Raw genomic sequence first — 15,101 nt, 5'->3', positions numbered from 1 at the left:
AAAATTAATGCACAGAAATCTCTTGCATTCCTATACACGAACAACGGAAGAGCAGAAAAGAGAAATTAAGGAAACTCTCCCATTCACCATTGCAACAGAAAGAATAAAATACCTAGGAATAAACCTGCCTAAGGAGGCAAAAGATCTGTATGCAGAAAACTTTAAGACATTGCTGAAAGAAATCAAAGATGACACAAACAGATGGAGAGACATACCACGTTCCTGTATTGGAAGACTCAACATCATGAAAATGTCTGTACTACCCAAAGCAATTTACAGATTCAATGCAATCCCCATCAAATTCCCAATGGCATTTTTCACAGAACTAGAGCAAGAAATCTTAGGATTTGTATGGAAACGCAAAAGACCCCGAATAGCCAAAGCAATCTTGAGAAGGAAAAATGGAGTTGGTGGAATCAGGCTTCCTGACTTCAAACTATACTACAAGGCCATAGTGATCAAGACAGTATGGTACTGGCACAAAAATAGAAAGGAAGATCAATGGAATAGATTAGAGAACTCAGAAGTAAGCCCAAACACATATGGGTACCTTATCTTTGACAAAGGAGGCACGAGTATACAATGGAAAAACGACAGCCTCTTCAATAAGTGGTGCTGGGAAAACTGGACAGCAGCATGTAAAAGAATGAAATTAGAACACTTCCTAACCCCATACACAAAAATAAACTCCAAATGGATTAAAGACCTACATGTAAGGCCAGACACTATAAAACTCCTAGAGGAAAACATAGGCAGAACACTCTATGACATCCATCAAAGCAAGATCCTTTTTGACCCACCTCCTAGAATCATGGAAATCAAATCAAGAATAAACAAATGGGACCTCATGAAACTTAAAAGCTTTTGCACAGTGAAAGAAACCATAAACAAGACTAAAAGGCAACCCTCAGAATGGGAAAAAAGAGTTGCCTATGAAACAACGGACAAAGGATTAACCTCCAAAATTTACAGGCAGCTCATGCAGCTTCATACCAAAAAAGCAAATAACCCAATCCACAAATGGGCAGAAGACCTAAATAGACATTTCTCCAAAGAAGACATACAGATGGCCAACACACACATGAAAAGATGCTCAACATCACTAATCATCAGAGAAATGCAAGTCAAAGCCACAATGAGGTATCACCTCACACCAGTCAGAATGGCCATCATCACAAAGTCTGGAAACCACAAATGTTGGAGAGGGTGTGGAGAAAAGGGAACTCTCCTGCACTGTTGGTGGGACTGTAAGTTGGTACAGCCACTATGGAAAACAATTTGGAGATTCCTTAAAAAACTACAAATAGAACTACCATATGATCCAGTCATCCCACTCCTGGGCATATACCCAAAGAAAACCATAATCCCAAAAGAAACTTGTACCATCATGTTTATTGCAGCACTATTTACAATAGCCAGGACATGGAAGCAACCTAAATGCCCATCAACAAATGAATGGATACAGAAGATGTGGCATATATATACAATGGAATATTACTCAGCAATAAAAAGGGATGAGATGGAGCTATATGTAATGAGGTGGATAGAACTACAGTCTGTCATACATAGTGAAGTAAGTCAGAAAGAGAAGGACAAATATTGTATGCTAACTCACATATACGGAATCTAAAAATGGTACTGATGAACTCAGTGACAAGAACAAGGAAGCAGATACAGAGAATGGACTGGAGAACTCGAGGTATGGGAGGGGGCGGGGGGTGAAGGGGAAACTGAGAAGAAGCGAGAGAGTAGCACAGACATATATATACTACCAACTGTAAAATAGTCAGTGGGAAGTTGTTGTATAACAAAGGGAGCCCAACTCGAGGATGGAAGATGCCTTAGAGGACTGGGGCGGGGAGGGTGGGGGGGACTCGAGGTGGGGGGAGTCAAGGAAGGGAGGGAATATGGGGATATGTGTATAAAAACAGATGATTGAACCTGGTGTACCCCCAAAAAATAAAAAATTAAAAATTAAAAAAGTGGGCAAAAAATAAATAAATAAATAAATAAAGTCTCCAACTGATTAGTGGATTCATCTATTTATTCTTGCAGTTCTCAATTTTTACTTGTATTTTGACACCTTGTTGTTAGATGCATACACATTAAAGATTGTTATGCCTTGGAATATTGACCCTATATCATTTCCTTCTCTCTGAAGAACTTCTTTTAACATTTCTTTCAGGGCAAGTCTACTGCCAATAAATCCTCTCAATTTTTGTTTATGTGAGATAATCTCTATTTTTCCTTCACTTTGGGAGGATAACTTAAAGTACAGAATTCTGGGTTGACAGTCTTTTTAATCGACACTTTTAAATAGTTCACTCTGCTGTTCTTGCTTGCATGGTTTCCAAGAAGTCAGATGTAATTCTTATCTTTTCTCCTTTGTAGGTAAGGTGTTTTTTTTCCCTTGGGTTCTTTCAGAATTTTTGGTTTTCTGTACTTTGAAAATGATATAGTAGGTATAGTTTGCCTAGGTGTAGTTTTTCTGGCATGTATCCTGCTTTGAGTTCTCTGAGCTCCCTGGATCAGTAGTTTGGTATCCAACATTAATTTGGGGAAATTTTTGGTCACTATTGCTTCAAATACTGCTTCTGTTCCTTTCTTTATTCATCTTCTGGTACTCCCATTATTCATATGTTACACCTTTTCTAGTTCTCCACAGTTCTTGGATATTCTCTTCTGTTTTTTTTTTTTTTTTTCCCAGTCTTTTTTCTCTTTAATTTTAATTTTGGAAGTTTCTGTTGTCATATCCTCAAGTTCAGAGATTCTTTCCTTGACTGCATCCAGTCTACTTATGAGTCCATCAAAGGCATTCTTCATTTCTGTTATGGTGTATTTCATCTCTAGCATTTTTTTTTCTCTTAAAATTTCCATGTCTACTCACATTATCTAACTGTTCTTACATGTTGTGTACTTTCTCCCTTAAAACCCTTAGCATATTAATCAGAGGGTTTTTAAGTTCTTGGTCTGATAATTCTAGCATTCCTGTCATATCTGAGTCTGGTTCTGATACTTTTTCAGTCTCTCTAAACTGTGTTTTTTGCCTCTTAGCATGCCATGTAATTTTTTCTTGATAGCCAGATGTTGATGTGCCAGGTAAAAGGAACTGTGGTAAATAGGTCTTTAGTAATGTTAGGGTTAGGTATGGGGAAGGAGAGGTGTTCTGTAGTCCCATGATTAGGTCTGAGTCTTTTGCTGAGTTTGTGCTCTGAAATGTCAACTTCACCAGTGCTTCTCACTTCATTTTTTATTTATTCCCTTATGTGGGACAGAATGTCTGGAGTTGTGTATTTCTCTTCCCCCAGTTACATTAATTAGGCTCTGATAAAATTCCAGTAGTTTAGGCTCTGATAAAATTGTTTCTGTTAAGGACAGATCTTGTTTAGAAGAACAGAACTTTGGCATACTTCAAATGGTTCCTTTTCCCCTCCTACTGCGAGAAACTCAGGGGATTTTTTTTCTGCAGTGTTCTGTTAGGACCTGGTAGAGCTTCTGGAGGTAAAATTGTTGGGAGCTCACTATAATTTGGTCTCCCTGAGGTTTGTTTGTTTAATATTTATTTATTTATTTATTTATTATTTATTTATTTTATTTTTGGCTGCATTAGGTCTTAGTTACAGTATGCAGGATCTTTGTTGTGGCATGCAGGATCTTTGTTGTGGCATGCAGGATCCTCTGCTGTGGGGTATGGGCTCCTTGTTGTGGCACACAGGCTTCTGTATAGTTGTGGCCCATGTGCTCAGTAGCTGCGACACATGGGCTTAGTTGCCCCGTGGCATGTGAGATCTTAGTTCCCCGACCAGGGATTGAACCTGCATCCCCTGCATTGGGAGGCGAATTCTCAACCACTGGACCACCAGGGAGGTCCTCCCCCTGGGGTTTTTAACTCTCAGAACTGTCCACACTGAGCATCCAGCAATTTGTCAATTACAGTCCAGGCTTTCCTTCTCCAGTACTTGTTCCCACAGAGGTTTTTGCTCATGGGTTTCTGCTCCAATAAGTTGTGAATTTCTGTTTTTGTCTTTCTGTCTGTCTAATTTGGGATGCAGTAGTTTGCCTGTGACCTCACATCTCTGATGGATCTAAGAAGAGTTGTTGGTTTTTCAGCTTATTCAGCTTTTTACTTGTTGATGGAATGGCAGCTTCTAAGTTCCTTCCATGCTGGGCCAGAAACTGGAAATCTTCACTAAATCTTTACATTCCACTAATAGGTTGTGATCCACAGTTGGAAAAACAGTTTTAAATTATATGGAATTAGCTTTCGGTGAAGTGAAAAAAATTCAAGCACAAAAGGCTATAAACTATATGACTACATTTATATGACATTCTAGAAAAAAAAAACTATGATAGAAAGCAGACCAGTGGTTGCCTGGAGCTGGGGCCTGGGGAAAGGACTGATTGCAAAGGGGACAACGGAATGTTTTGGATGATGAAAGTGTTTTGTATTTTCCTTGTGGTGGTGGTTATATGACTGTATTCAATTGTTGAAACTCAGCACACTGTACTTAAAATGGATAAATTTTATTGTCTGAAATTATACCTTAATAAAGTTTGGGGAAATGTAGTACTTAATAGAATGCCAATAGATAAGACATTAACAAAATGTTTAGTTACTAAGTAATCTCCCAATGGGTCACTAGCAAAAGGACTTTTAAAGACACTTCCAAAGCCCACAGTCAGGAGAAAAGAATGTTGTGTTTCTCTCCACAGAGTTAGACTGAGATGGGATGTCACAGTGTGAGGTTTCCAGAGGATCTTTGTGCACAGAAGCAGTAACACATGGTCCAGTCGTGTTCTCACTGCTACAGCAGCTGAGACTGATTCATAACTTGGGCTTACCATTTGCTCAAAACCCTAAATATGCTTTTCTGTTGTTAAATTTCACTTGGCTCCCTATTTTTGATTGAGAATCATTTGCTGCTGCAAAATGTGAGTTGTTTCTTCATGAAATGCAAAATGTTTACCATTGAATGAAAGCAACCGTAGAACTTGATATGATCTATCATAGAAGATTTTGATTCCTACTGGTTATATGCTATTGAAATGTGACCACTGTATTTTATGTTTTAGGAACTGTGGAGTTTATTATGGACTCAAAGCACAATTTCTATTTCATGGAGATGAATACAAGGCTGCAAGTGGAACATCCCGTTACTGAGATGATCACAGGAATTGACTTGGTGGAATGGCAGCTTAGGGTGGGAGTATTTCTTCTGTTAAAGATCAGTGTCGAGAATATGTTCCCTTCTGGCCTCTTAAAAGAAGGCATCACTTTGGGCAAGGGTTCAATTCTTAGTGGTTTTCATGATGATAGGAAAATAGGAGGTTAAAGGTGATGTTACATTTGATGTACTTTATGAACTCAGTTTCCTAATCTGTCACTTACCATCTTTCCACCTTAGACATGGGGCAGCCAGAAGGTGAGCTTCTGCCACTGAGGCTTGCTTGTGAACACATTGTCTCAACACAAAGCCTTGTGCTCCACCTGAGGCCACATCATTCATGGCCAGGGCATCATTAGGTTTTAGAGACAAGTCAGATGCTAGCCAAGGTGAAATAAGCAACGGAAGAGTTGGGCATGAAGAGCCAAGGGAAGGGTCTAAATTAACAGAAGTGTCCATGTGCAAGTGCTGACACGCTGTTGAAGGCCCATGAAGGGATAGGTGTAGCCATGCAGAGTAAATGTTTAGAAAATTTTAAAGCACTTTGACATTGCTATGACACATCTACTGTACTTTACTGAAGTATAAGCCTATAGCTATTCCTCACTGGCCTGAATCTGAGTTCTATAAGCTTATTCCTTCAAATAGTAATGATAATAACTTAGTCTGTTTTGTTCTCTTTATTGAAAACAATAGATTTTACCTGTTTTTTAATATAAAAAATGTTTTTAAGTACTATGAATACTCTTGATCTCTGTAGGATTCTTAGTTCTTTATATATCCTGAAACTAAATTATTTTTTCCATGTTGTGATGCTAAAGTCTTGATTATTTTGATAATTTTGTCTTTGTAGAACTTCTGTGGATAGTCATATAATGTTCCTTTTGCTGGTTCCTTGGGGATGATTGGTGGTTTTAATTGAGCCATAAGACTCTTCCGGGCTTCTCTAGCCTTGGAAGCTAATGAAAACCAGACACATCAGGCTAGTGAGTGTTAGTAAGTGTCCGGAAAACTGTAGCGGGTTTAGAAACTTTTGGAAAGAGTGCTTATGTTTCCAGAATTCAAGGAAAAGAATATTTTTTTTCTGAGGCAGTAACCAAGAGAGTCCAGAATTTTGATATCATGAAAGATAAAGGATTTCCAAAGAAGCTTTTGGAAATTAGGGGGACCAGCAGACATTTATTTCTGCAAGTCAAGAAATTGTAAGAGCTTTAGAAAGAAAAATAGGCTCTTATCATCTGGGGAGGGTCTCTAGAGCTTAGGGACGCCACCAGACCTTATTTACAGTGTTTAAGGCACTTTGGAGTCTGGCTTCCAAGTAGAGGTAAAACAAGGGGGTCTCGCCATGTGGTAAGTCAAGAGTTCAAGCTCCAGGACCTATCTCTGGAGTCACTGGCTTCCTAGAGCGAGGGTGCAATGACATGAGCACCCAGGCTGCAGGCTCAGATTGTTAGTGGTGTCAGGAGAGGCTGGCGAAATGTCCAAGGTCCAGGGGTTCCAAAGAGTCAATGTCTAAGCTCAAGAGAACTCAGATGATACAGATTTCCAAATACCCAGAGGCGTGATTGGGCCAGTCTCTTCTGGGCCCAGATAGAAGCCAACTTAAGAGGAAGACAGATAGGCAAAGATAAATCAGGTTGAAGTTGCTCTGTATAATCAGAAATAAGATCACATCTTAGAATATGGACATAAGATCATTCTTTTCCTTTTTTATACTAAAATAGAATTCTTTATTAAAACGTTACAGAGTATTTTATTATAAAGGGTAAGAATGAAATGATAATAGCTAACACTTACATAGTGCTTACTACATGCCAGGCAGTTTTCTCTGAAGCATTAAGAGGTTACAGAAACTTACCCAGAATGTGAGTATGCCCAGAACAGAATAAGCATAGACACAGAGTTTGAACCCAGGCAATATGGCTCCAGAGTCTCTGGTTCCAAACCACACCATAAAGGCATTCAATGTAGTCCATTTTCCTTTCATTTTTCATTGTTTTGGTTCCTGATTTTTCTTATTTACAGATTTACAGAGATGAAACCTTTGCTCGTTTCATGCTTACCTGTCTAGTTTAGTGTGCTGCTAAGTTTTTCCTTGTATCTTTTGCCATTTTCTCATTTGTCATTTTCTTGTCTTGGAGGAAAACTTAAGGGGAGAGTGAAGAGAGTGACAGTGTGCCCTCCAATAGCCTTTTCCAAGTTATGCTGGTTGAAGAGAGAGATTTATTGTATTGGCATATAAGTGCCAAAATAATAATAATTACAGTAGTGATAAACAATGCTGATCATCCTGTTTATAATCTGGTATCTTGCAATGTACATAAACATAACAAAATTAAAAAACGTGTTCTCCTGTCTGTTTTGCTTGATCGCTTGGTGATGAAATTACAAAGATGACTAATGCCATACTTTACCCATAGCTGTGAATATGATCCTAAACACCAACTAATAATTTACTATAAAAAAGATTGATTTGGTAACTGAGTGCTAATGTTTTAAATGAAAACTGAGAATATCTTGCCAGTAAGAAATTTTAGTTTTCATTATATTAAAAAAGCACTGATACTTATATTTGTAATTAGTTTGCCTGTTTTCTCTATTTAAAAAATCTAGAAACCCATTGTAATTAATATAGTGTTTCTAAGCTGCATCTGTTTTTTTAACCTGTGTTTGCTTTTGCCCAATACTTGAGCGGGTGGATAAAATAAGAGTTCTTATTTGGCTTCATTATAAAGTCCAAATGTACATTTTACGTAGGAAAAGGCAAGACCATCGAGTCAGTCTTATAGCTGCTATAAGGTGGGTTTTCATAAGAAGCACATACTCTTCTTTTACCAGATTGCGGCAGGAGAGAAGATTCCTTTGAGCCAGGGAGAAATAACTCTTCAGGGCCATGCCTTTGAAGCTAGAATATATGCTGAAGATCCTAACAATAACTTCATGCCAGGGGCTGGACCACTAGTGCATCTCTCCACCCCTCGAGCAGACCTTTCCACTAGGATTGAAACTGGAGTACGGCAAGGTAAAGTGAAATAAAGCAAAAAGTCTCAGTGTTTAAAAATTTTTAGTACATTATTGATTTTGGAAGCGGTCTTTTCCCTGTGTTTTCTGGATATATCTAGTATGTTTTAAAATAACGGATTTACTTGATTTCTCAGTAATCTTTAATTTTCCTCTGTAATAGTCATTTTTAAAGAATAACTACTAGTTTTAAGCAGTACTATTCTCTTTTTTGAAATGCAGAGGCACTTAGTCAAGCATAAGCAACAAATATTTTGTGGGTATTGTTTTATATTTTTACTTTGTCTGGTTCTAAATATAATTTAAGGTGAATCTGCTATGCCCAAGGCCCTCTGCCTTCGAGGTACTGAAGTCAAGCTGAAATATTAATAAATAAACTTAGTGCAAGCTGAACAGTACTAAATAAAAGAAAGTAAAAAAATAATAGTGCAAGAGCTATCATAGTTCATATATGATGAATAACAATGGTCATAACAATTATTTAGCACTTACTATGTACAGGTATTGTTCTAGGTGATTTTTCTACATGGGCTCCTTTAACTATGAGAACTACCCTATGAATAGGTGTTTCTGTCACCCCCATTTTCCATATGAGGAAACCAGGGCACAGAGAAGTGACTTGCCCAATGTCACCCTTGGAGCCAAGATTCAGACCCAGGCATTCTGGCTCCAGGGTCTATGCTCTAGCCACCACTCTTTACTGTCACCTTACCTTTAGTTGCCAGAGAAGTTATACAGATGGTGAGTGATAAAATATAGCAATTCTCAGGAACAGCAGGTTATGTTAGGCTGGTATAATCAGGACATTTTTCTAAGAGGAAGTCTGGAATGGATTTGAGTAGGCAGATTTAACAGCATACAGAAAAGTGAAGAAAAGAGAATTTAACTAAAGGTGTGTTTGAAGAAGTATGAGAAAATATGTGGCTGGAGAAAAGAGTTCAGGACAGTGGGTAGTTGGAGATGTGGCTGGAGATACAGAATGAGAGCAAATCGCATAGGGTCTTGAAAGCCAAAATGAGGAATTATAACTTCTTGATGATAAATTGGCAGCATTTTAAGAACTCTGGCTAACCCACAGTAAAATTTGGTAGTCAGTAAATTTTTGAGCATATCAGCGGAACAACATAGAGATAAAAGAGAACTTGCAATAGAAAAAAAAAGAATCTGTGAGGCAAGCAAAGCTTGCAATATAATTTAATAAAGGTGCTCAAAGGATAACATATAATTCTGAAACAGACTCCCAGATTCACATCCCAGCACTGGGGAGAATAATCTAGCCCAGGAAGCTTCCCCAACCCTCTTCTTTTGTGTTCCCTGAGTCCCTTATGTATTCCTTGGGCATTGCCCTTTTATATTATCTTGTGATCTTTTACTCCTTGTCTAATTTCTCCATTAGACTGTAAGAGTCTTAAGAGAGGGCTATGTCTTCTATGTTACATTTGCAGCACTTTGCTCAAGCCTAGGCCTAGAAGGTGTTCAATATATGTTGGTGGGTAGGTGGGTGGATGGGTGGATAAGGGAGTGTAATCTAACCCCTTGACTCTATGGATGAAGACTGTGGGATTCAGAGGGGTCAAGTGACCCGCCAAAATCACAAAAAGGTCCTAGAATAGTATTCTTTCTCATATACCATATCCTTTTGACTTGAACCATTTCTAACCAGTGAGATGTGCATGGTTCAGATTCTTGTTCTCTGAGACTCTGTCACAGTAATGATAGCTGCTATTTATCAGCTCTGCCAGGTATGGCATTTGGCACTTGATTGTCAACCCTCCCAACAAGCATATAGGATAGAGGAATTATTATCCTTATTTTTCTGATGAGGAAACCGAGGGGGTGGAGGAAAGGAAATGCCAAGGGCAGAAGTGATTGTGATAATGAGAGGGTAAAGGGAGTTTGCACTGACTTCCAAAATGGAAGGGAAAAGAAGGTTCAGAAGAAAATAGGATGGGAAAAACCAGCCTGGGTGTCATTGAATGACTATTTTCAGGCCTGGTGCTCTTGGATGGCCATACCCTCCTTCTGCTTTGTTGATTGATTGATTGATTGATTGATTGATTGATTTAGGCTGTGTTGTCTTAGTTGCAGCATGCGGAATCTTTGGGGCATACGGGATCTTTCATTGCAGCACGCGGGCTTCTCTCTAGTTGTGGCGTGTGGGTTTTCTCTTCTCTAGTTGTGGCGCGTGGACTCCAGGGCGCACAGGCTCTGTAGTTGTGGTGTGCAGGTTCTAGAGCACATGGGCTCTGTAGTTTGTGGCGCGTGGGCTCTCTAGTTGAGGTGTGCGAGCTCAGTGCTTGTGGCACCCAGGCTTAGTTGCCCCACGGCAAGTGGGATCATAGTTCTCTGACCAGGTATCGAACCCGCGTCCCCTGCATTGGAAGGCGGATTCTTTACTGCTGGACCACCCACCAGGGAATTCCCTGACTTCTGTTTTTAAACCCCCAGTGAGCCTCAGTTCCTCATGAATAAAATGGTGGTAACAATATCTGTCATTCAGGAGTTTGTGAGGATTAAGTGTGAAATGTACATAAAGCCCCAGGGGAATGTCTTACTTATATTTTCTCTCTTTAAGTTTTAACTTTGATTCTTGTGGTTTTTCAATTTCAGGAGATGAAGTTTCAGTGCATTATGACCCCATGATTGCAAAGCTGGTTGTGTGGGCTGCAGATCGTCAGGCAGCCTTGAGGAAACTGAGGTACAACCTTCGACAGTACAATGTGAGTGACCTGGGGCAGTGTTAGTGACCCTGATGTTCTCTGTGTCTCTACAGCCAAGCATGTCTGTCACGATTGGTCGACCTTTGTCCTTGTCAACTTATTTCCACCAATTACCCACATGTCATGAACAAAATAATTTCACATGGAAGGATTTCCCCATGGGTCAGAGTAGAGTTTAAGAACTTTTGATTTCAGATAAAAAAGAGATTTCAGGACTAAAACTATTAGCATTACTATTAACCTCAGTGGAATCCGATGTGAAATTTCAATTCATTCTGTAGATAAGGCCTACGAAAGGAGTGTGGCCTATAGTCTGGTGTTGTTTTCTGCAAAGGAAAGTAAATGTGTTCAGTTTTATCCATTTGATAAGAGTTTGTTGCTTTTCTGTAGCCATTCATTTCCTTGGTGCAGTAAGTCACATACCACACTGATTTAGCTTCATAGAAGGATATCTTATTAACCCATCATATTCAAATTATTGTATATCATGAATTTGATCAAACCTCTGATGTCTATGGCTCCACCCACACTGGCCTCCTTGCCACTCCTAGACACACCCAGCATGGAGCCATGTGTTCCTGTTCTCTCTTCCAGTATATTCTTCCCCCACATGATTCCCTCCTCACTGTCCTCAGCCCTGCTCACTGTGATCCTTAGAGTGCTTCCCATGCCACTGCAGAGAATCCTTTGCTGTTCTCTGTTTCTTTAGCCAGCCTTATTTTTCTTCATATCACCTGACATTATATTAGATATTTGTTTATAGATATTATTGTTATCTGTCCCTTGAATGTAAGGTCTGTGAAGGCAAGGACTTTGTTTTGTTCCTCGCCGTGTTCCCAGTACCCAGCTAAGGGGCTGGCACCTGAAAGGCACTCAGTAAATGGCTGTTAAATGAATGCATGAATGGATGAATGAGTGAGTGAATGAATGAACCCAAAGCTCAGATAGCTGGTTTTGCCCTGAATCCCATTTATTGGGTGGATTTGGGTTAATTTTATACGTTTTTAAATTTTTATGTCAGTATGTAAAAGTTGGGTTTTGGTGTTGGACGGAAGCTCTTTTCAGGTCATGTAATCCTACCCCTCACCAGTATAGCAATCCTGCTCTGTTTGCAGTCTTCCTATTTTGTGGAAGTGTTCTAAGTTTCTTAAAGTTTGCTTGCTTTTCTAACCTGAGTCAATTAAACATCTCCACACTACCTACTCAGCACCATTTCCTACATCCTTTTTATCATAGTAAATTAACATAGTGTTGAATGCAGGTGTATAGCGATGGTGAAGTGGGTTTCTTTTGTTTTGTTTTTCCTGAGAGTTATTCATGGTGGAAAATACTTAATAGAAAGAGCAGGTGCCATAGAAATGTTTTCCTGAGTAGTTCTTTTCCCCACTCACTGGGGACATGGGTTTTTTTTTTCTTCCCCTAGATTGTTGGGCTGCACACCAACATCGACCTCCTCATCAGCTTGTCTGGCCACCCGGAGTTTGAAGCTGGGAACGTGCACACTGATTTCATCCTTCAACACTGCAAAGAACTGTTGCCTGATCGGAAGGCCACAGCCAAAGAGTTTTTGTGCCGGGCAGCTCTGGGGCTCATCCTCAAGGAGAAAGCTCTGTCTGATGTTCTCAAGATTCAGACACAAGGTATGGAATGCTTTTCTCTTTCTTCTGCTTACCAAGATTTTATGAATAATCATTCAACATGCTTTTCTTTCTTTATGCCACTCCTTCCTCCCTTTTCTTCTGTCGGTGATTGACAGCATCCTCTGCTACAGTGTTTTTAGTGTGAAGTAGAGCTCTTTGCCTAACATGGATACACCCATCAACACCCTTTAACCCATTAAATATAACAACTCATCACCTAACAACATAGAGATGGACTTATTTTCAAGCAAACACCAATTCTGCCTGCATCCCATGCCGATATCCCTTCCAACTTTTTTGGTTTATGTTTTTAATTTCTTTTTTATTTCCTTCCAACTTCTTTTATTCACCACTCCTTTTGACCTACTTCGTTGTGTCCTCCGTACCTGCAGCAACTTCCTTGGTCCTAGAGACTACAGACAGAGCTCTGGAGATGCTCAGATTCCCTTGGGTTACCCATAATTTATTGTTGAGTTAGTTCCTCCTCTCTTTTTCTATTCTGTGATCAACTTTCTGACTAGCTAGAGACCCATGTACTTCATCGTATCATAGAATCTGAGCACGAGGGACTGTGACAGATTCATCCTGGCTGCCACACTCGTGCATCCCTGCTTCAGCATCCCCACTGAGTTGTTGCCCAGCCTCCTCCTAACACCTCAGGAAGCTGGAAATTCATAATGAAAACTCATTTGTTGATTACAGTTTCAGTCAGTTCTCCATTAAGAAGTTCTTCCCTCTAAATTAAGCAAAATCTGAGCTCTCCTGCATTTGGTCCATAATACTTCCTCAGGCTATCTCTGATCTTTAGAGCAAACAGAAAAAAAAAAAAAAATTTGAATCCATTCATCCCTTCATTATTATCAGAATTATTATATTATTATAAGATCCTATTATTAGGGTCTTTAATCTCTAGATTCATTCAAGAAAGTTATATTGAAAGCTTAAAATATATAACTGTATTTGGAGATTTGTGCTCTGTCCTCATTTTGTCCTTTTACATTAAATAAATGCATCTAACTATATCCCATCTGGTATTCCTAAGCCGGACTTAGCATTTTTAGAAGGGAATGTCCTCTTACTCTCAGTTTCCTTTTTAAAGTTTATAACCAGCACAGTGAGGAGTTTCAGAATAAATTGCTTCAATTTAGCTATGCTATAGCTCCTGGAGCTTGTCTAACAGGGTGAGCACACAAATGGCTGTCGGGTGGGCCAGTACAGAGAAGAGTAAAAGAGGCCAGGTAAAAGAAAAGTAGTGAGTGGTGAGGATTTGGGTGACCTGGAATGAATTTGCCCTGTCAGAAAGGGGTGACCACTGTGCAGTTTATGCCACCAGAGCATGAGAGTTGAGGCTGGAGATATTCTGATTTTCAAGAGAAACTGGGATTTTTTTCATGTGAAACTTCCCGAGATGTAAATGAAAGTGTCTAATTTAAATTTAAAGCAATGAGTAGAACAAAGAGAACACATTTGAACTGCCAGTATAGGACCTCTGTTTTATGTTTTCTTTTGTTAGTAGGCTTGATTTTCATAAATTTGTTGTTGAAATTTAATTTTTTTCTAGATCAATACTCTCCTTTTGCATCCAGCAGTGGCAGAAGACTGAATATCTGTTACACCAGAAACATGACTCTTAGGGATGGTAAAAAAAGTAAGTAATGTTCTATTAAAAGAGAAATGTGCTTCATAGAAATATGTCACATTTACCTGAGAAAAAAGGGTTCTGCCTGGCCAGGATCAATTACATTTTTTAAGATCCCTAGTCTAAACATTGGAAGGAAGCAAAATAATAGAATTGATTGGCTCTGAGTGGTAGAGTTAATGATATTTATTTTTCTTTTTTATACTTTTTCTATATTTGGTAAATATTTTTAAAATATGTCATAAAACATACATAGCAAAATGACTGAAATGAAATATGACAGAACATTCGTGAGATTACCACTGGGTGGTGGGATTTGAGGCAGTCTTTTCCCCCCTCTTCTTTGTCCTTTCTTTGCTTTGCAGTTTTTCTTCAATGGGTATGTATTACTTTTAAAGAAGAAAAACAATAACCAAAACTACTCCAGGGGAGGAGGATTGCCCCCTCCTCAGTCAGTGTTAATGAGAAGGAGTTACTGTTATACCCACCTATTGGTGATGAAACTGAGGCATGGGAGGTGCAGTAAGTTACTCAAGGCTAATAAGTGGCAGAGCCAAGACTGACACCCAGTCTTTCTGACCTTGACTTCTGTGCTATTTCCACCCTTTTCCCAGTGGAAAGTTGATTTTTGATTGCAAACTAATTTGAGTAGGCTCAGGATGGGGCCTGATTTATTGTAACTGAAGTCAGAAGGGATGACACCACACCTAAACCAAAAAGCGGTTTATAAACGTATGGCTGGAACAGTGTACCAGAGGAACCAGAACCCTATGATAGCAGATAGCTGTATCCCTTCTACTGCAGGACAGTTTGCCCGGGAAGCCAGATCGGTGCAGAGTCAGAGCTGGGAGGGCTGGATAACCTTGAATGTGAGGTGTCATTGAACTGTGATAGCTCCATTATCAGAATGTGCCTA

At 39.3% G+C, this 15,101-nt stretch overlaps 1 protein-coding gene across 3 annotated transcripts in view; it reads left to right on the top strand.

Annotated features, from left to right (window-relative positions):
* The window catches only part of MCCC1 (methylcrotonyl-CoA carboxylase subunit 1), a 63,581-nt gene that overhangs the window by 34,595 nt on the left and 13,885 nt on the right, over positions 1 to 15,101 (top strand). For all 3 annotated transcript variants that reach the window (XM_057738085.1, XM_057738082.1, XM_057738083.1), the window contains exons 10-14: positions 5,074 to 5,201; positions 8,004 to 8,187; positions 10,797 to 10,906; positions 12,330 to 12,546; positions 14,108 to 14,194. In XM_057738085.1, the coding sequence (XP_057594068.1) occupies positions 5,074 to 5,201; positions 8,004 to 8,187; positions 10,797 to 10,906; positions 12,330 to 12,546; positions 14,108 to 14,194 (726 nt within the window). The remainder of the gene's footprint in view (positions 1 to 5,073; positions 5,202 to 8,003; positions 8,188 to 10,796; positions 10,907 to 12,329; positions 12,547 to 14,107; positions 14,195 to 15,101) is intronic.

This window comes from Hippopotamus amphibius, chromosome 6 (assembly GCF_030028045.1).
Source record: "Hippopotamus amphibius kiboko isolate mHipAmp2 chromosome 6, mHipAmp2.hap2, whole genome shotgun sequence".
NCBI classification, from domain to species: Eukaryota; Metazoa; Chordata; class Mammalia; order Artiodactyla; family Hippopotamidae; genus Hippopotamus; species Hippopotamus amphibius.
Note: the sequence above shows the minus strand (reverse complement) of the source record. Positions and strands in the feature narration are given on the sequence as shown.